The 19,011-nt window shown below is 34.4% G+C and overlaps 8 protein-coding genes and 2 pseudogenes across 10 annotated transcripts, besides 2 other annotated features; 3 read left to right on the top strand and 7 right to left on the bottom strand.

Moving 5' to 3' along the window:
* The first annotated feature begins 1,776 nt into the window (after window positions 1-1,776).
* Window positions 1,777-13,388: a mobile genetic element.
* On the top strand, window positions 6,181-6,779 carry TVAGG3_0412880 (uncharacterized protein; the record flags this gene model as incomplete). Its single annotated transcript, XM_051233158.1, has 1 exon — window positions 6,181-6,779. A coding segment is annotated over one exon (599 nt), but the record flags the coding sequence as incomplete, so codon positions are not given.
* Window positions 7,141-7,413, top strand: TVAGG3_0412890 (Poxvirus D5 protein-like family; the record flags this gene model as incomplete). The annotated part of the gene is made up of 1 exon (XM_051233159.1): window positions 7,141-7,413. The coding sequence occupies one exon, from the start codon at window positions 7,141-7,143 to the stop codon at window positions 7,411-7,413; it is 273 nt and encodes a 90-aa protein (XP_051102889.1).
* Window positions 7,886-8,335, bottom strand: TVAGG3_0412900 (uncharacterized protein; the record flags this gene model as incomplete). The annotated part of the gene is made up of 1 exon (XM_051233160.1): window positions 7,886-8,335. One exon carries the CDS (start codon window positions 8,333-8,335, stop codon window positions 7,886-7,888), a length of 450 nt encoding a protein of 149 aa, XP_051102890.1.
* Window positions 8,372-9,246, top strand: TVAGG3_0412910 (annotated as a pseudogene). Its single transcript has one exon. A coding segment is annotated over exon 1 (875 nt).
* TVAGG3_0412920 (uncharacterized protein) lies at window positions 9,252-9,347 on the bottom strand (the record flags this gene model as incomplete). Its single annotated transcript, XM_051233161.1, has 1 exon — window positions 9,252-9,347. The coding sequence occupies one exon, from the start codon at window positions 9,345-9,347 to the stop codon at window positions 9,252-9,254; it is 96 nt and encodes a 31-aa protein (XP_051102891.1).
* TVAGG3_0412930 (KilA, N-terminal/APSES-type HTH, DNA-binding family) lies at window positions 9,628-10,461 on the bottom strand (the record flags this gene model as incomplete). The annotated part of the gene is made up of 1 exon (XM_051233162.1): window positions 9,628-10,461. One exon carries the CDS (start codon window positions 10,459-10,461, stop codon window positions 9,628-9,630), a length of 834 nt encoding a protein of 277 aa, XP_051102892.1.
* On the bottom strand, window positions 12,612-13,388 carry TVAGG3_0412940 (organellar and viral DNA polymerase type B; the record flags this gene model as incomplete). The annotated part of the gene is made up of 1 exon (XM_051233163.1): window positions 12,612-13,388. A coding segment is annotated over one exon (777 nt), but the record flags the coding sequence as incomplete, so codon positions are not given.
* A 1,376-nt stretch (window positions 13,389-14,764) lies between these two features.
* Window positions 14,765-15,379, bottom strand: TVAGG3_0412950 (annotated as a pseudogene). The gene has a single exon. A coding segment is annotated over exon 1 (615 nt).
* A 152-nt stretch (window positions 15,380-15,531) lies between these two features.
* On the bottom strand, window positions 15,532-16,446 carry TVAGG3_0412960 (DNA/RNA polymerases family; the record flags this gene model as incomplete). Its single annotated transcript, XM_051233164.1, has 1 exon — window positions 15,532-16,446. A coding segment is annotated over one exon (915 nt), but the record flags the coding sequence as incomplete, so codon positions are not given.
* A 48-nt stretch (window positions 16,447-16,494) lies between these two features.
* Window positions 16,495-19,011: part of a mobile genetic element that runs on past the window's edge.
* TVAGG3_0412980 (repellent protein 1 family) lies at window positions 17,479-17,937 on the bottom strand (the record flags this gene model as incomplete). Its single annotated transcript, XM_001310259.2, has 1 exon — window positions 17,479-17,937. One exon carries the CDS (start codon window positions 17,935-17,937, stop codon window positions 17,479-17,481), a length of 459 nt encoding a protein of 152 aa, XP_001310260.2.

Raw genomic sequence — 19,011 nt, forward strand, 5'->3', positions numbered from 1 at the left:
TATGGATAGCGATGAGTATAAAAAAGAAGTTGAAGCAAATGTAAAGGCAGAAAAACTTTTACAGTTGCAAAACCAAACCGTACAGTATGAAAACTTAGCACAAGAAAGTAAAAATAACGACGCAGCCATGCAAAAGGCAATGAAAAGCGCAGAATATATAAAAGCTAATAATGACTGTTAGATGCCCAAGCCAACGCCAAAGCAGCCCAACTTATAGGGTCAATAAGGACAAAAATACAAGCGGATGAAGACAGTTCAAATGAAGCTTTAATGAATGCTGACTTTAAGAATGCCTTCGAAGCTCTTCATAGTAAGGTGAAACTAGTGAACGACTTCTCATCTGGAAAGAAACAGAAGTCTGAAGGTTTCGACAAAGAGTTAAGAGAAGTAGCACAAAATATGACGAAAATAACAGATGCAGCAACGAGACAGGCAGTTCAAAGTGCCTATGACGCCGTTAGAGCAACTGTTGTGGAAAGTCAAGAAAAAGAGTTACAACAGACCAAAACAGACCTAGTAAATGCTTTCTTAAAAACGAAAAGTCAGGTAGGACATTATGCTGCAGATGGAACATATGTGCCAGCTGGTGGAACTTATATACCACCAAACCCTCCAAGAGAAGCACCTGCACCAGGACTACCTAAAACATTTACATCGTCACATGGACACAGACACAGGCATGCACCAAAACCAACACAACAACCAACACAACAACCAACAGTTCAAAATCCAGCACCACAACAACAACCAAAACCAGCACAACAACCACCTCCACAACCAGCACAGCAACCAACAGTTCAAAACCCTGCACAGCAACCAAAACCAGCACAACAACCACCTCCACAACCAGCACAGCAACCAACAGTTCAAAACCCTGCACAACAACAACCACAAACAGAGCAAGGACATAAAAGAAGTAGAGAAAAAGGAAACCAAGAATTCTTAAAAATGCTTAAGGAAGATTATGGTTACCCAGATACTCTTGACTTTAGTGACAGATATAAAGAAGCTATTAGAAAGTTCAAGGAAGGAAATACTGACCTGAACCTATTTAGCTTTATGGTTCAGCACCAAATGGGATATAATCTCAAACCTGGAAAATACAAGCTCGCTAAGGGATATGATTTAATAGCATATCATCCAAATGACATGAATGAATTTACTCCGAGATATTTGGTGTCAGAGCTAAATGATAATTCAACTCTCTTCATGAAACGCGTAAAAAATAGAGACGGAACGAAAGAAGAAAGGTTTATGAGTCCGGATGACTTAGATAGGGAACTTGTTAAAAACGGTCTCGGAATATATGAAATGCCAGCAGATGAGGTACAAGAAACTCAACAGGAAGAAGTTCAGATACAACCAGACATGGAAGAAATAGTTCAGCAACAACAGCTAGAAGAGCCTGAAGGAAACGAACAAGTCCCTCCTTTGGAAACTAACTTCACAGAACTAGATGAAGATTTGGAACAGCCGAAAAATCTTGACCCTCAACAAGAGTATGAGGAGAATATGGAATCTTTCCAAGAGTCTAAGAAAAATTCGGCTGACATAGTAGAAGAATATCGAAAAATGTTCGCCGACATACAAAAGACTCCAACATCAGATGAAAATATTCAGCATAGAATAGAAGAACTGAAAGAAAGTGTACGCAAATACAACAATCCTTTTTACTTACGACCATATAACGTTCAATCTTTGGCTGAACTCGGTGAAAATAAAAGGTTTAATTTCAACAAAACATATAGAAATGAAACATTGTTTAAAGTTCATTCAGAACCTAACCAAGATGGAAACAAACCTACTTTTGTTTCTGCAGACTATGGAACTACAATGAGATGGGGTCATAAAGCTAATCCGGATAGGTGGTTCATAAACTTACAACCACAATTCCAAGAAGTTGTAGACGCAATGGAAGTGAATGGTGAACCAGATATAGCTGGTATTTTCAGCGCGGCTTTAATGCCATTGAAAGATATGAAACATGCAGATATTTTGGACCAGTATGAAATGAACATGGCTGAAGGAAATATAACACCTGACGTTCTAGAACATTTATCTCAAAGAACTACACAGAACCATAGAGATGGTATATTTGGTGAAGAGTTTAGAAAGAAAGTTAGGAGAGAGAAGGAAGAGAACCTATTGTACATGACCTTGCAAACGAAAGTTTGCAAAATGTCATAAAAACTTACTTTGCAGACAATGAACCGAGAAGGGATGAATATTTAAGAAAAACTCAAATGGACAGTACCAAATGAAATGTTAGTATTGAAAAACATGTTCCTTGACAAAATAAAACCAACTACAGAAATAAATGACGCAAGACTGAAACATTGGGTAAAAGCTTTCCCATTCACAAAAGATATTATTGGTAACATGGAAAGAAAACCAGAATGGCTACAAAAACATATATTTGGAAACGAGCTTATTCCATATGGACAAGCTCTGTTTGAAGAGCTTGAACCGGAAACTCAGGAAAGAGTCATGCAAACAATACGCGAAGACTCAAATACAAACTATGACAAAATCTTTCTAGATATAGGTTACCTGAGATGGGCGACCAGAGCCCAAAGGCAAAAAGACATGGGAAATTTACAACATACTAGGTGAACATGAGGCAAAGATGCAACAACTTGAAGCAGAGGGCAAGTTACCAAAAAGCGACACCAAAGAAGAAGAGTAGAACAAAGTGAAAGTAGTGAAGAAGTAACTTCATCTAGTGAAAGTAGTGCAATGAAGGAAAAAGAAGAGTTAAAAACTCAGTCAGGAAGAAAGTAAAGCTTGGTCCGAAAACAATTATGACATATAAATCCAACTATTCTATATTTTACCCATATGAAATGTACGCCGCTCAAATATAACGCCAACAGTTTTGGATGCCATGAACGGAAATGTTCCGAATGTATAACGAACGACAATGCCATTAGAAGGTCAGAAATAGTTCCTGGAACTTACGAATATACAACTGCTGTTTCTTATGGAAACGTAGGTGAGTTTGGAGAAGGTTCTTCAACAACAGTAGATATTGCTTGCGACAGGTTTCATATTATTTCTATTGACAACTCATTCTATATACGTGGAACAAGACATTGAAATAAAACCTTCTGCCAAGTTGTCTGACAAGAAAGGCTGCAATGGAATTTTCTATGTCGGATACCAATATGCTCCAGAAGTTTTCATGGGATATAAGATATATTCTAACTCTGACTTAGTTCAAACAGTAACATGGGCAAACTATGAATGGTTCGCTTTGAGAAACTCAGTACAACCACAAGCTAGAGAACAAAACAGACCAGTATGCAACTATTGAGAAAATAAGAAGACTTGACCCTAACGTTCCAGGAGTTTATGTTAACCTTTCTGGACAAAACTGCAGCAGCAGTAACCAAAGTAAAACTGAAACTTAGAGTTCCTTGTCATCTTTCCTCATCTTTAGGTTTTAAGATACTTGCCAAACTGGGCAGGAAAAATTTCTATCGAACTTACTCCAAGCAAAAATAACTTAGTCATTGCACCAACACAAGACCCATTCAGCATTACTGTAGCTGGAACTGGTGGAGCCAAGTTCTGTGACTTTTGCAAAACAAAGTTGACTTAGACTTTGGTTTCTCAAACTTCAACACTGAAGTAAACTATATTATTTCAATGCTGCTGGAGATGCTTGGGACCCAGTTAAGTTCACATGCGAAAATTTGAATGCAAGAGAATAGAAAGCAGACTTGCAGTCTATATGTTGGACCCAGATATTCAAATGCTTTAGCTGCCAAATATATTGCAGTTCACTTATGTTCCCTATACACCAAATATCTGTCAAAGACTTTGCAGGTGAATTGGAAACCAAAGTGCTGACCCAGGTGCAAGAACAGATATTGCTTTAACAACTGCAATGAAACATGCAGATACTATGTTTGTACTGTTCAGACGAACTATAAATGACTATTCTTGTTTCTACAACCCTGGTATTAAATATCATATAAACATAGATGGCAAATATTATCCAAGAGAAGAATATTCTACAGTTGAGGATATGAGGTCATACAACTTGACATTAGATGCTATGAACTTTAACAACAACTTCACAACAACCATTAACCCTGAAATGCAAAGTTCTATATGCCATAATGTGAAAGTATGGACTCATACAGGAGGTCAAAAAACTCAATATACAAATGGAGACCGTTCAAACTTTTGGCTTGGCATTCCATTTGCTGACTCAGAAGACTTTATGGGTGGTATTTCAACTGTTGGTACTGTACAAATACAATATACTGGTGACAGAGACGGTCCAGATGAATTGAAAGCAAAGAAGTTACAAAACCAATAGCACTTTTCACGGAAGATGCTCTTTGAAGATTCGTTCGATGAAACCTGCTGGGGCTCCTCAGATTGGCATAACGACAGCTTCCATCGAGCAGATTTTGGCAGCAGGTCAGTAAGTTGTTTCTGAACTGACTTCTCTCCGTCAAATATTGACAGTACGCCAGTTTTGACATAATATTGTAAGATAAACTTTCCTTTAGTAATATCGGTCAGTTTTGAAGTTATATTTTTGTCTGCTTCAAAGAACTTTCACCATCTCGGTTATACCAACTTTCTTTGCTTATGAAAATATTTAGGTTCAGCAAAGACTGCTATTCTATAACATTTTCCATTGTTTGTGTAAAGAACTATTCTGTCAATGTATTTGTATTATTTTGTGAGTATAAACCTTGTTTTGCTTCAATTCGAAGAGATATCCGAATACGTCCATCTTTTATTCTAAGTAAAATGTCATTTCCGAAAAATAGAAGCGTAAGTGTTTCAAAAGGTTTAATGGCGGTGGCAGATGTGAAGTTAAATTCACCAACTCAAACAAACAGTCAAAGTGTTATTGTCAATGTCAAAGACAGAGATGTGAAGTGGGGAAACCATACGAAGACGAAGATGGTATAACAATTGTTCCTGTAAAAGAACCAACATATCCTGAAGTTAACAGAGACTTAAGTTCTGTTGCAGATATTCGAAACGACTACCAACAACTGAAAGACAAACTTCAAACTCAGGAGAAGATTTGTCAAGCTTTAAGTATAATGTTAAACTTGGTCGAACACAACCCTGTAAAAGTGAACTCATATGTCATTGCACCTCATGAAGTTTTGAAAGAACTATTGAAACTTTTGACAGAGGCAGACGATATAAACATCAAAGAAATAGAACCCGACATTAGTTGCTGTGGTGTTTCATATAATGCCATTGACAAGATATACGTTATGAAAGGAGGTGAAACGTTGAACTTAAATATAGTTTCCCAGACGTTATAAAAATATTTGACGACCACAACATTTCATTAAAATTTATTTGCTAAGTAAATGGCAGAAGACATAATGGTTTATACTATTACGACTAAAAACCCTGAGTCATATAATTCTGTATAACAACAAATTACAAAGTCCTCAAGGACGATATTGTAAACTAACCTTAAACACAATGACGACTAAAGCCTGTTTTGCTCTTTTGACACCAGAAGACTTTATTGTTGTGAATGGTAAAAAATACTCCTTTGAAGATACTTACTCAGATATACCACCAACAGGTTTGTTGACTTATTTAATACTTTAAGTACGGGTGTAACATGTGCTGCAACTAGAGCAGGTTTCATTATGTTTGGATGTCCGACTGAGTTTACTATAAACGATATGAGCTATAATACAAAACTTATTTCTGGTTTTTACTACCAACAGTTTCCTATAACAGGAAAAGGTGTCATACAAGGAATGTCTATTCCATTGACATTAAGCACACCAATCTTATATATTGTTTCAAACTTAGGTTCAAAGTGTTATTCGAATGTTGACAGAAACTATTATGACCAAAAGATACTTATGCGTATAAACAATACTTTCTCTGCTGGTTTGCCTATTGTTCATTCGAATGCAGAATTTTCAACCTTAGTGAACTCAAACACTTTGGCAAGTATAACGTTGACATTAGTTGACGCAAACTTTGTTCCTGTAAAACTTTTATGTCCTATGTATTTGTCAATGACGGCAGAAAGTTTCGAATTGGAAGATGCAACTGGTGAAAGTATTGTATTACAAGAACAACTTCAACAACAAATAGCTCAAGAACAACAAATGCAACAAATGGAACAACAAAGTCAAGAATAAAAAAATAATATTTTTTTTTATTTTTATAAAAATGTACAGAATAGATGTTTCAGATTTTTATGACTTCCAAGCATTCAGAAATATGTGTCCATTTAGAGACTATAACAAATCAGTCGAGAATTTGAAACGTTTAGTCATTTATGTCGACTCTGCCCCAGAATGTTATGTCATGAAAGAATGGGATGTTGTCTTTAACAAACCTAAAGCGACAATAGTTTCAGAACAAGAATGTAGACAGAAACTTAAGAAAATAAAAGTCGTACAAGTTGGCATGAAGATGTTAGATGCTTGGGATATCTTATTGTCAAAACTTGAAGATTTTTCAGTTCGTGGTATAAAGTTTTATACACCATCTCCAAACTTCTATTCTATCTTCACTGGATATAAATACGAACAAGTAGAATGGAAAGAAAATATTATAGAAGCTTGGTTAGACCATGTCAAAGAAATTATATGCAATGGAAACGAAAAGGTTTATGAGTATATCTTATGTTGGTTTGCAAACATCTTACAACATCCAAGTGCTAAAAATGAAACTGCTCTCATTATAATTGGAAAACAAGGAACTGGTAAGAATACTTTCTTTACAGATATTTTGTGCAAACTGTTAGAAGGTTATTCGAACCCTAATATGACAAACTTAGAAAACATCTGTGCAAGTTTAACTCCTCAATAGAGAATATGAAATTATAGTTTGCAATGAACTTCAAAGTATAGATACAACAAAAGTTTTAAACTCAGATGCTTTGAAGAGTCTTATAACAGATAAAGTTGGAGTTGTTGAAAGAAAATATAAAGACCAAAGAGTTTGTGAAAATGTTGCAAACTTCATTATGGTTTCAAACAATGTTGTTCCGATGAAGTTAGAAAGTTCTGACAGAAGATATGTAGTTGTCAGAACGTCAGATTCTCATATGCAAGATACAGAATATTTGACGACTTAGCAGAAACTTTGACATCTGACTTTTACAACCACTTGTTCTCATATTTTATGACATTAGATATTTCTAAGTTCAATCCAAGACAAATTCCACATACCGAAGAGAGACAAACATTGTTAGAAGCAAACAAGAGTGTATATGAACTGTTCATAGATGAAACTGACTTTGTGTCATTAGATGAAAGGTCATTGTACGATTCGTATAAACAATATTGTCAAGAATATGGTTATATGACAGCGTCTAAACGTACATTCTTGGCAAATGTCAAAAGTCTTTTAGATGTTCAGAATGGTGTATATACAAAGAAAATTTTTTCTGAGTAAATTTAAAACAAAAATATTTTTTATCCGATAGAAAAGATGGCAAAATTCATCTCAGTAAACAAGTACATGTCAGGACTTAAAGAAGAACTAGACCCATTCACATATTTGAATGTTTACTTCTACCATTTTGAAAAGTCTTCATTCAGCAAAGTTTGGAACATCGAACCAGTTAAGTTTGCTGTCGTGACTAAAAATGGTGCGAAATTTGAAGACTTATACATAGAAGGTTTGTTAGCAGTCAAAGAAAGTTTTGACAGAAGGTTCTCAAACCTTAAAGAAGGCAAAGCATACAAACTTGTTATACCTTATGAACCAAAGAAAGCAGACGACTATGAATATTATGAGTCTAAGATAGTTGAAGTTCAAGGTAAATTGGGTAAAAAGATTTTAGAGTCTAAGCCAGTGTTTACTCCTAAAGAGGAAGAGAACATTGACATTGACCCAGAAATGTTCTAAAAATAAAATTTTATTTTTACATGTCAAATTTCTTTTTCTCTGGAACTGGTTCAGGTTCTTTCTTCTCTTCTACTTTTTTCTCTTTCTTTTCTCTCTTCTTCTTTTCTGGTGGAGTTATGTCAAATTTGGCGCAACTATATTTATGTAAAAGTTCTTTGTCCTTTAATAGCTCTTCTATTCTGTTTTCTATTTCATCTTCAAGAACAGCGCATGTGTCTTCTTTGCATTCTAAGAACTTTTGTTGGACTTCATCTTTCCAATCGGCGTCATCTCTGTCAACAAGTCTGTCATTGACAAATTTTAAGACTTCTCTGCTTAATGTTTTATGGTTCTTGTCATATTCCCAGAAACAGAACTTTAGAACAAATTCACCTTTCTTGTTTACACTATGTAAGATTTTATGGTCGACAGATGTTTTGCTGTCGAAAAGCTTGTCTCGAATATAGATAGCGAAATCGCTAGACATTTTCTAAAAGATAAAAATTTTAATTTTTCTAAAAATATGTTAGAAAAAAAGTTTGCTGACATTGACAAAAAATTGAGAATGTTTTAAACAAGAACAAGAGGAAGTTAGAAAATGCTCAGATAAAACCTATACATGACAAGTTCTTATTTGCTCAGAATGGTATAACAGGTCTAATTGCACCACCTGGGTCGGGTAAGACTTTCACTTATCTTAAAATGGCTGCACAACAACAAGAACTAGATGAGAAGAACCCATTCTATGAGTTAGTAGTCATTTGTTCGACTTCTGGTCAATTTGACCAAACCGTCAATTCGTTCAAAGATATTATAAAGAAGTCTAAGTTAGTATGTATAAAAGACTCTGAGTTGTTAGATTGGATAAAGAAGTACCAAAGAAGAGTTTTGAAGTATAATGCTATAAATGAGTATGTCAATTCGAAGTTTAAAGACCCAAATGAGGAAATGCAGAGAATATTAGAGAAGAAACACTTCAGAAACAAACAGAAAGAGATAGAATACATTTCGAAGAAATTGCAATCTTACGATTGGAAGACATACCCTCATAGATGTCTTCTTATCTTAGATGATTTCGCCTCTCATCCTTTGTTAAAGAACAGAGAACAAGATATGTGTCGAATTCTTAAGAAGCTCAGACACTTTAACATCTCAGTCGTAATATGTGTACAGACAGCAAAGAGTTTAAGTAAGGATGTTAAAAGAATACTTACTGACATAATACTTTTCCCCGGATTGTCCGAAGACGATTTCATGGAACTTATGAAAGAGTCCATGGCAGGTAAGTTTGACAGATATGAACTCTGGGAGAAGTATAAAGTCATACAAGACCCTCATACTTCTTTCAGAATTCATATCTACGCAAACAAAGTTCAAATTGTAAAAAGTCAAGCTTGAAAAATCTAAGTGTTTAGTCTTAGTAAGTAAGTCTGTTGTGGTTCTGGGTCTGTCGGTTCTTCTGGCTTTGGAAGGCATTCAGGAAGAGGAACGTCAGTCATCCGTTTGTGTCCTGTCGGAAGGAAAAATTTTTCCTGTTGGAAGGAAAAACTTTTCCTGTCGGAAGGAAAAACTTTTTCTGTCGGAAGGAAAAACTTTTTCTGAAGTTCGACCAAAAAGTTCTCAATTTTCGAAAATTTGAATGGTTTACGGACGGACAACTGGAAAAATTTTTCCTGTCGGATGGAAGGACTCGGAATGCCAGAAGGATTTGACGAGGCAATTTACCTAATTGAGCTACTTGAGCCATCTGAAGTCAAGCTTGAAAAATAAAGAGTGCATTTACCCTACTTGTTTGAAGTTGTCAAAATACTCTGTTATTTTTTCCTTTAACAATGGCAAATCTTCTTTGAAGGTAAGTATTGTACAACCTTTCATATCATAGTGTGTTTGAGGTAACGTATCTTGAACTATTTGTTTCACATCTTCATTTGGAGTCATTGAAATCGGTAAGTTTTCGCGATAGAACCAATTTCTGTCAGATTTGTAAATCTTAGCAAGGTCGTAAAAGCTTTTGTTGTTTCTTCTGACTAAATGCAACATAACCATATCTCTGTCTTCTTCTTTCTCCAACTCTTCAGTATAAATCATATACTTATAGTTCTTTTCCTTTCCTTTTGGTACCGAACGTGGTATTCTTTTCTGAATGCTTTTGTCTTTTGCTTCAATGACTTCATCTTTTGCTTCAAGCTTGTTCTCTAGCTCTTCACGTTCTTGTCTATGAATTTCGTCAAGAAGTCTGTAAATATACCAAGCATAACGAGGCGAAGCCCACATTGCAACAGCATTTACAAGAAGTCTATGTACATACCAACCTCTCAAACCATTTGGCAAATTTTTACGATTTTCATACGGAATCTCTTCTCTCGGTTTTCCGAGGGAAGCAAGCATATGAGGAAATTCTTCTAAAAGTTCAGGTGTGCTTTGGTTTTTGAACCAATCGTCTGTATGTTTGGTATCTGGAGCAAAACATGCTGTCAAAATACTTTGCATCTGGTACATATCGTCTTTGACCGAACGAATGAGACGGAGTTGTTTGTTAAACTGAACCCACTCATATTCTTCATTTATAGCTTCATGGACTATAACTGTTGTTGTGTTCTCTGTTGTTGACATATCTGTCTTTACATACAAAATAAAAAAATAAATAAAAATAAAACTAACTTTATTTTTTCTGTCTTAAGGAAATTCATGATTTTTGTTGCTGAATTCAGCAAAAATAATGTTTAGGGTAGAAGGTTAGATCTAACCTGTTTTCTAACATGTTTTCTAACCTCTTGAATTTTCATGATTTCATCGTAAATGTTTTGTCAAACATGAACGTAAATGTTTTGTCAAGACTTCTTCGTACATGTTTTGTCATGATTTCTTCGTACATGTTTTGTCAAAACTTCTTCGTAATGAGCGTAAATCAGACAAAAATAATGTTTAGGGTAGAAGGTTAGATCTAACCTGTTTTCTAACCTGTTTTCTAACCTCTTGAATTTTCATGATTTCATCGTAAATGTTTTGTCAAACATGAACGTAAATGTTTTGTCAAGACTTCTTCGTACATGTTTTGTCAAGACTTCTTCGTACATGTTTTGTCAAGACTTCTTCGTAATGAGCGTAAATCAGACAAAAATAATGTTTAGGGTAGAAGGTTAGATCTAACCTGTTTTCTAACCTGTTTTCTAACCTCTTGAATTTTCATGATTTCATCGTAAATGTTTTGTCAAGACTTCTTCGTACATGTTTTGTCAAGACTTCTTCGTATATGTTTTGTCAAACATGAACGTAAATGTTTTGTCAAGACTTCTTCGTAATGAGCGTAAATCAGACAAAAATAATGTTTAGGGTAGAAGGTTAGATCTAACCTGTTTTCTAACCTCTTGAATTTTCATGATTTCATCGTAAATGTTTTGTCAAGACTTCTTCGTATATGTTTTGTCAAACATGAACGTAAATGTTTTGTCAAGACTTCTTCGTAATGAGCGTAAATCAGACAAAAATAATGTTTAGGGTAGAAGGTTAGATCTAACCTGTTTTCTAACCTCTTGAATTTTCATGATTTCATCGTAAATGTTTTGTCAAGACTTCTTCGTATATGTTTTGTCAAACATGAACGTAAATGTTTTGTCAAGACTTCTTCGTAATGAGCGTAAATCAGACAAAAATAATGTTTAGGGTAGAAGGTTAGATCTAACCTGTTTTCTAACCTCTTGAATTTTCATGATTTCATCGTAAATGTTTTGTCAAACATGAACGTAAATGTTTTGTCAAACATGAACGTAAATGTTTTGTCAAGACTTCTTCATCGTAATGAGCGTAAATCAGACAAAAATAATGTTTAGGGTAGAAGGTTAGATCTAACCTGTTTTCTAACCTGTTTTCTACCCCAGTTATTTTATAAGCGTTTTACATGGTAAACGTTATTTTTTAAATTTTGTGAAAACTCAACGGTTTGACACGTGCCATATGTCATTTTTTGACGAAGTGAACATTAACACTTCGTCAAAAAAATCCCTGAAATCATATCTTTTATACAAAAAAATGAAAAAAATGACACTTTTTCATTAGATAACTGTTATTTTTTGACGAAGTGAACATTAACACTTCGTCAAAAAAATCCCTGAAATCATATCTAACATACAAAAAAATGAAGAATAAATGAAATAAAACTAACTTTATTTTCTGACTTTCACAAAAGACCAAAAATAAACGCTTTATATGTATTTTTCAGCAACTTCGTCAAATAATTTTATAGCTTTATCTATCTCATCTACTTCAAACGTTTCTTTACCTTTTATGGGAGCACCATACATTTTCTCAAACTTTTCAAGTAGTTCTGTTTCAGCAGCTCTCATATCATTAACAAACACAACCTTGACTCTATTGACTGTAGAGTCATATCTTAGAGTTATATTATATGTCCTTCCTATCTTATATCTCTTTGTATTGAAGTCCTTCGGTTTCTGAACGATGTAAAGTAAGCCTTCACTGCAACGTTCCGTATCGAATGAACCATATGTTATGAAGTTATATCCAACAACTGGGTCTAACCATAACAAAACTATTGGTATAAGACTTTTGTCGATGAGATATGCTGCAGTTCCATAGAATCTTACCGATATCATAAGCTCAGGATTTCTTGTCAAAATTTTCTGAGTAGAAGCAATTCTAACCCAGTCCTTCGGTCTCTTTCCAGATGGAGATATAATGTCTGACAAAGAATATTTGTTGTATTTCTTTGAGTATCTTACGTTTAAATCACCAATTCTAACCACTTTGGTGTCATTGTCTATCTTTCCAACTGTTTCAAACTCAATGTTTGTCATTTCTTTCTTTAAGTCTGCATAGTCGTTTCTCATACGTTCTATCTCTTTGACTGAATAGTTATATTTCCTAATTGCTGCTTTACATTTAGAACATTGCGGGTTCATTTTTGCGTTATACATTGAAATAAAACCAGCTAGAACAACTAAGGCGCCAATGGTTTTCTTTAACTCAAAAGTTGCTGGTTTTATCTGTTTATTCCATACTTTACCTCTTCTATCTTCATCTCTTATCTGCCATACACATTCTGCAACTAATGAAACAAAGTTGTCGTAGGTCTTAAATTCTTCAGATTTATATATGTCAGAAACATTCTTATAAACCATGTCGCAATCTTTGTCCATAACTTTATGGTTGCAATGAAAACCAAGGAATTCATAATTTACTTTACGTATGAATTTCTTAATTTCTACTGAGTCAGTTGCTTTGACTTCAATTTCGTCGAATTCAGGAATAGTGAGTTTTTGTTGTTGGATTTCAGGCAATTTGGGTAAATGGTCAATAATGTCCTGCATGTCATAAAGATACTGTTCATTTGTTTCATCCTGTGCGGTACAGTCTAAATTACTTGTTAAAAGTTCTTGCTTTATTCTTTGTATTTCTGTTTCGAAAGTAAATGAAGAAGGAATGAAGCTTTTCATTTCTACTAACATTGACGTAGGATTCATGACTAACGAGTTAGGTGCTGTTGTTGTTTGAACTGTTGTTGTGCCGATTGTTGAAATCATATCTTTTATACAAAATAAAAAAAATAAATAAAATAAAACTAACTTTATTTTTTATTTCGGGAAAATTCAAGAGGGTAGAAAAGAGGTTAGAAAACAGGTTAGATCTAACCTTCTACCCTAAACATTATTTTTTGGTGTAAATTTCCTAAACTGACTGACTGACGGCACAAAGTGGCATAACGAAAACATTAATATATAAAATTCATGAAAATTCAAGAGGGTAGAAAAGAGGTTAGAAAACAGGTTAGATCTAACCTTCTACCCTAAACATTATTTTTACTGAATTCAGCAACAAAATGAACGAGGTCAGGATGTATGTAAATACATTTGAATTCATTCATAACACCCTTTGTAAGCTCATAAAATGCTTGTTTTGAGGTCGAGCCACTTTTGGCTCCACCGTATTCTTTCAACCAAAACTCAAGAATTTCCCGCATGAATTTTGTATAAAAAGCAACCGTCTGAATTCCGGCGGTTGCTATATTCTTCACAAAATGCCTTATAATACTCTTCCCAGGACGTATTTTCCAACAACTTTCTAAAGTCTTTCCTAAACTGACTGACTGACTGACTGACTGACGGCACAAAGTGGCATAACGAAAACATTAATATATAAAATTCATGAAAATTCATGAGGGTGAGAAAAGAGGTTAGAAAACAGGTTAGATCTAACCTTCTACCCTAAACATTCTCGTCAAATACAAAAAAATGAAAAAATGACACTTTTTCATTAGATAACTGTTATTTTTTGACGAAGTGAACATTAACACTTCGTCAAAAAAATCCCTGAAATCATATCTTTTATACAAAAAAATACAAAAAATGACACTTTTTCATTAGATAACTGTTATTTTTTGACGAAGTGAAGGTTAACACTTCGTCAAAAAAATCCCTGAAATCATATCTTTTATACAAAAAAATACAAAAAATGACACTTTTTCATTAGATAACTGTTATTTTTTGACGAAGTGAAGGTTAACACTTCGTCAAAAAAATCCCTGAAATCATATCTTTTATACAAAAAAATACAAAATAAAACTAACTTTATTTTTTCTATCTTAAGGAAATTCATGAAAATTCATGAGGTTAGAAAACGTGTTAGATCTAACATGCTAACATAAACATTATTTTTCAATACTTTTTCAGCACTTTTCCGTAGTTATATATGAAAGACAATTCGAGATAAAAGTCATAGTACAATGGAATAATATGTTGCACACCATTTGTTGTGAACCAAACTTGAAAGTCAGAGAAACTGTTACTAGGTGGTTCGTAGAATTTAGAAGCAAAGTCATAAAAGTCCTTACCAATACATAGAAAACTATTGTTGCTTGAACTGAAAATTGCATGACACATAACATTTTGAGGGTCAAACACGTTTCTATAAACCATCAAATCTGCTGGTGGAAGTATAAATTTAAATGGACCATCTGGTGGTAATGGTTCGTTCTGGTTTAGTAACCGAAGAAATTGTGCCAAGAACGTTTGTCTACTTTCCAAAATAAAAACTCTGTATCTCTTGGAGGGTTAATTTCAATCTTTTGAAATGAAACGGTGGAGTTCATCTTGTCATATTCTAGTTTCAGATAGTATGTTCCATTTAGTAAAGAGTCGTATTTTTCTTGAAATTCCCAATAATATTTGTTCATTTGAGTTTGAAAGTCATTTAGAGTTTTCTCAAGACTTTCGTCTGAACGAACTGTAAAGATTCTCATTTCGTCAAATTTGTCTATTAGACCATCAGAACCTTTATACTGCCCATGAAAATATACTGCGAACATAAATGCGTTAGTTCTATTTGAAAACAAAACTCTTCTAAATCCTATTGCCTTTGCATCTGAAGGACTTTGAAGCCAACGAATTGGATAGTCAAACCTGTATGCTCGGGATGAAATTTCTTCATCTGAAATAGTCCTACCAGCATTTGTAAAGATATAGTCTAACGGTTTTGTATCTGCTACTTTTGTTCTTTGTTTTTCAACCTGAAGCATTTAATATATGTAAGAATATATTGTTTTAAAATGGTATGCCATTTCATATTTCTCATCTAACAAACAAGTTTCCTTCAACTTGAGGTTCACTAACAAACTCAGCGTACATTTCAAATAAAATTAAAAATGTCACTTTTTAAAAAATAAATTTTTTATTTCATGCAATGTTTTATTTCTGTGCCGTCTTCAAGTATGCCCCAATATTTCCTTTTCGATATTACATGAACTTCGGAAAATACCTTATCTAGCTTAAAACAGCCCATCTTCTCACCGACTAAACCCATTTCAATGAGTTTGTTGTATCCTTCTTCGTTCGTCATGAGTGCGTCAATGTTCTCATAGTAAACCTTCACTTTGGATTTGACTTCGGAGAAGAATTTGTTGTAGTTGTCAAGGACTGCTTTTGCGAACTGAGGGTAAGACCAATGTTCGACAATAGGTTTTAATGTGGTTACTAAGCCACTTTGACCTTGAGTGAATTCGTACTTCAAAACAAAAGGAGAAAACCTTTCAACAAAGTTGTCGACCTTCTCATAATGTTTACTCTTCATCTCTTGAGGTTTCTTAATGGAATATCCCCATGTCGAATTCATAAGCAATTTGAGTGTCATTGCAAGTTTGGGGTTTGAAGCTTTCCTAATATCATACAGTTGTTGTATGACTTTTCCAACTGTATAGTTCCTTCCCGGGAACTCACCATCTTCGTTTGGAATTCCAGTCGGAATATATTGGACAAACCTCATGTATGCAGCGTTAAGGTCGACATAGTATATCTTTTCGTTTGAGTCGAACTTGTCGCAACCAATTGGTCCAGTTTGTGGAAATTCAAGTGAGTCTCTTATCTTCTGAGAAACTTCTCCTGTTATCTCATAAACATCGTCGAAGCAACCTGTTTCATATAAAACCTTCTGACCTAACTCAGATGCTCTCCAATACAATTTGACGTCAATTGGATGTCTCAATGGAAGTTTGTTTATAGCATCTTGAAGTTCTTGCAACCTCATTGGAAGTTCTTCTGGTTCAGGTTGGTATCCGAACAATCCAACTCCTTGTGGAATTGTGTACTTCTTTTGTACTAGAACTTTGTCTGGAACAACTTTTGGTCTTGCTAACAGAGTATGGTTATCTTGGGTACGGCGGCACTGCGTTCCACCTTAACCAATATAACCTTAAATATTTACAAAACCAGTAACGTATATTTTACAACACAAAACGACAACACTCACTTAACCTTAAATATTTACAAAGCCGCCAACCACTTCATCTCACCAACATTTTCGCTAACGACTTCACTAATGAAAAAATAAACGTTCTCACTAACGTTCCCACTAATGTTCTCATTTACAAAAGTATTGCAGCGCTTCCCATTGCTGTGCTTCACATAACAGCTCATAATCTTCTGACTCACTTTCTTCTTCATATAGGTCAAAATCACTGTCATAGTTTATACCTGTAAGTTTTGACAAAGCTAATGAAACACGTTTACCGTTTGTATCTATTGCTTTTATATATCTCCATTATTTTGTTGTCATAAACGCTCAAACTAACTTTACCCTTTCTCCCTCGTATCTGATAGAATGTATTTTCACGAGGAACGAAGAACAAATTCTTGAACTCATGACCGTTGTAGTTTGTTATCTCAATAGTTTTCGTCATTTACATCCAAATAAAATAAAAATAAAATAAAAATAAACTTAAAAATTAATGATATCACCACCCTCACACGTATGAAAACATAGCACAAAAATAAATTTAGGTGAAGTGGTGAGATCTCACCTCTTTTTTCACCTCTTTTCACCCTTGAATTCATTGCTTTATAACTCTCTTCCTTTCTCCAACTCTTCTAGCTTCTTCTTAAGTTCAGCAATGTTGTCCTCATGAAGTTTAATCTTTCTCAAAATTCCTTCTTTATCTAATGGTTGCTTTATCTTTCTAAACTGAACTCTACCATCCTTCATAGTATGAATGTAAAAACCTTCTGGAATAGTTCCTGATTTAATGTATTCTACCAAAAACTTTTGTTTCATTGCTTCAGTGACTTTATTTGTCATTTCAATCAAATAAAAATTTTAATATTAAATAAAAATAACGTTATTTTTTCAGTAAGGAAACGCAGGAGTTTTACGATTTATTTGAGGAGTAGGTTCTGGTTTAAATGTTGGAGTCGGTTTAGGAGTTGACTTTTGAACAGGAGTTTGTACTTCCATAGGTTCAGGAGTCATTGAAGGTGTTGTTTGTGAAGGCGTTGGTTTTGGCGAAGGTGTTGGAGTTTGTTTAACTTCAGCTACTTCAGTATTATTTACAACATTTGCTTTATTTCTTTTCAACATCATTACTGCTCCTGCTGTAGCTAGCAAACCTAGTGGGAGACCATATCTTATATAAGGACTTGACCAAATGCTATTTTTGACAGGAGCTGGTGGAACACCTAACCTTGGTGAGACTGCTCTTTGCCATTGTGCAGCTCGTAAGAAATATTCAATAGGTGCTCCATAATCGTTTGGTAAAGTTTGTTTCATAGATGGTGAAGGTTCACGAGAGCTTGATGAAGAACTCATTTATAAGCTTTAAAAATAAACGTTCATCCTTTATTCCTCACTGTCGTCCGTGCTAAGTTATAGTCGTCTAATCTTATTATTGGGATCCATTAGCACGCACCTGAATGGCAAAGCAACAATCCCTCATAAATCCAATAAGTGGCTTTGGTACATTTTCAGTTGCTAGTTCAATAGGTCCTTTAACAGACAATTTGTATGTTATTGGAGCAGTAGATGTTTGACCTTGCTGGAAGCAAAAGTCCACTTCTGTTGGAAAACCACATAAGAAATGTGTGTTGTCATAGCTATCCCATTTATGTTCCACACTACCATCATCCACCAATGACCTCATAACATCTTCATTAAATCCTATCATATCATTGTTTGTATTGCAAGCGTTCGCAACCATTTCATAAAATACAGGTCCATATGATTTTTCAGGTTCTGCAGGCATATTTCCATAAGCTCCCATGGAAAGCTGAAGATATTTAAACTTAGGGTTCTCAAAATTAACATAATAGTTGTCTTTCTTTCTAAATAGTGCCCAAATACTTTTAACATTAATAGGCGTATAAGCTGCTGTAAATGTTGCACTTGAACTATCTGTATTCTTTGAGAATGAACCGTCCATAGGAATCCAATCCATAACTTTAACAGGAAAACATAAAGCCTCGTTTGTATAATGTTCTACAAGTTCTGTATAAATGTTAGGGTCTAAAGAGAATGACTTTGGATGAATGAAACATTCATTAAAATCCATCTTTGTTCGAAATAGTTGCTGGGTTACAGTTGTAATAGTAACTGTTCCACTAGCTTCTACTGCCTTCGTTATCATAGTGAATGGTTCATTCCATGGAACAAATTTATTTGTCGGTGGATTTGAATCTGAAGCAAATGCAACTTTAAGAGTTGGATTGAAAGCAATGATATCATTTACAGATATAGATGTGCATTGTAAGGCGTCGCTACTGAACTTTACTTTAAGCTGAATGTTTCCTGCAAAAGCTGGAATAAATCGAATAGCTTCTAATGGAAGGAATCTTCTAACAGGAATTCTTAAACGAAGCTTAAAATCAAATGATTTTCCTGCTGTAA

This window comes from Trichomonas vaginalis, chromosome V, assembly GCF_026262505.1.
Source record: "Trichomonas vaginalis G3 chromosome V, whole genome shotgun sequence".
Classification (NCBI taxonomy): domain Eukaryota; phylum Parabasalia; order Trichomonadida; family Trichomonadidae; genus Trichomonas; species Trichomonas vaginalis.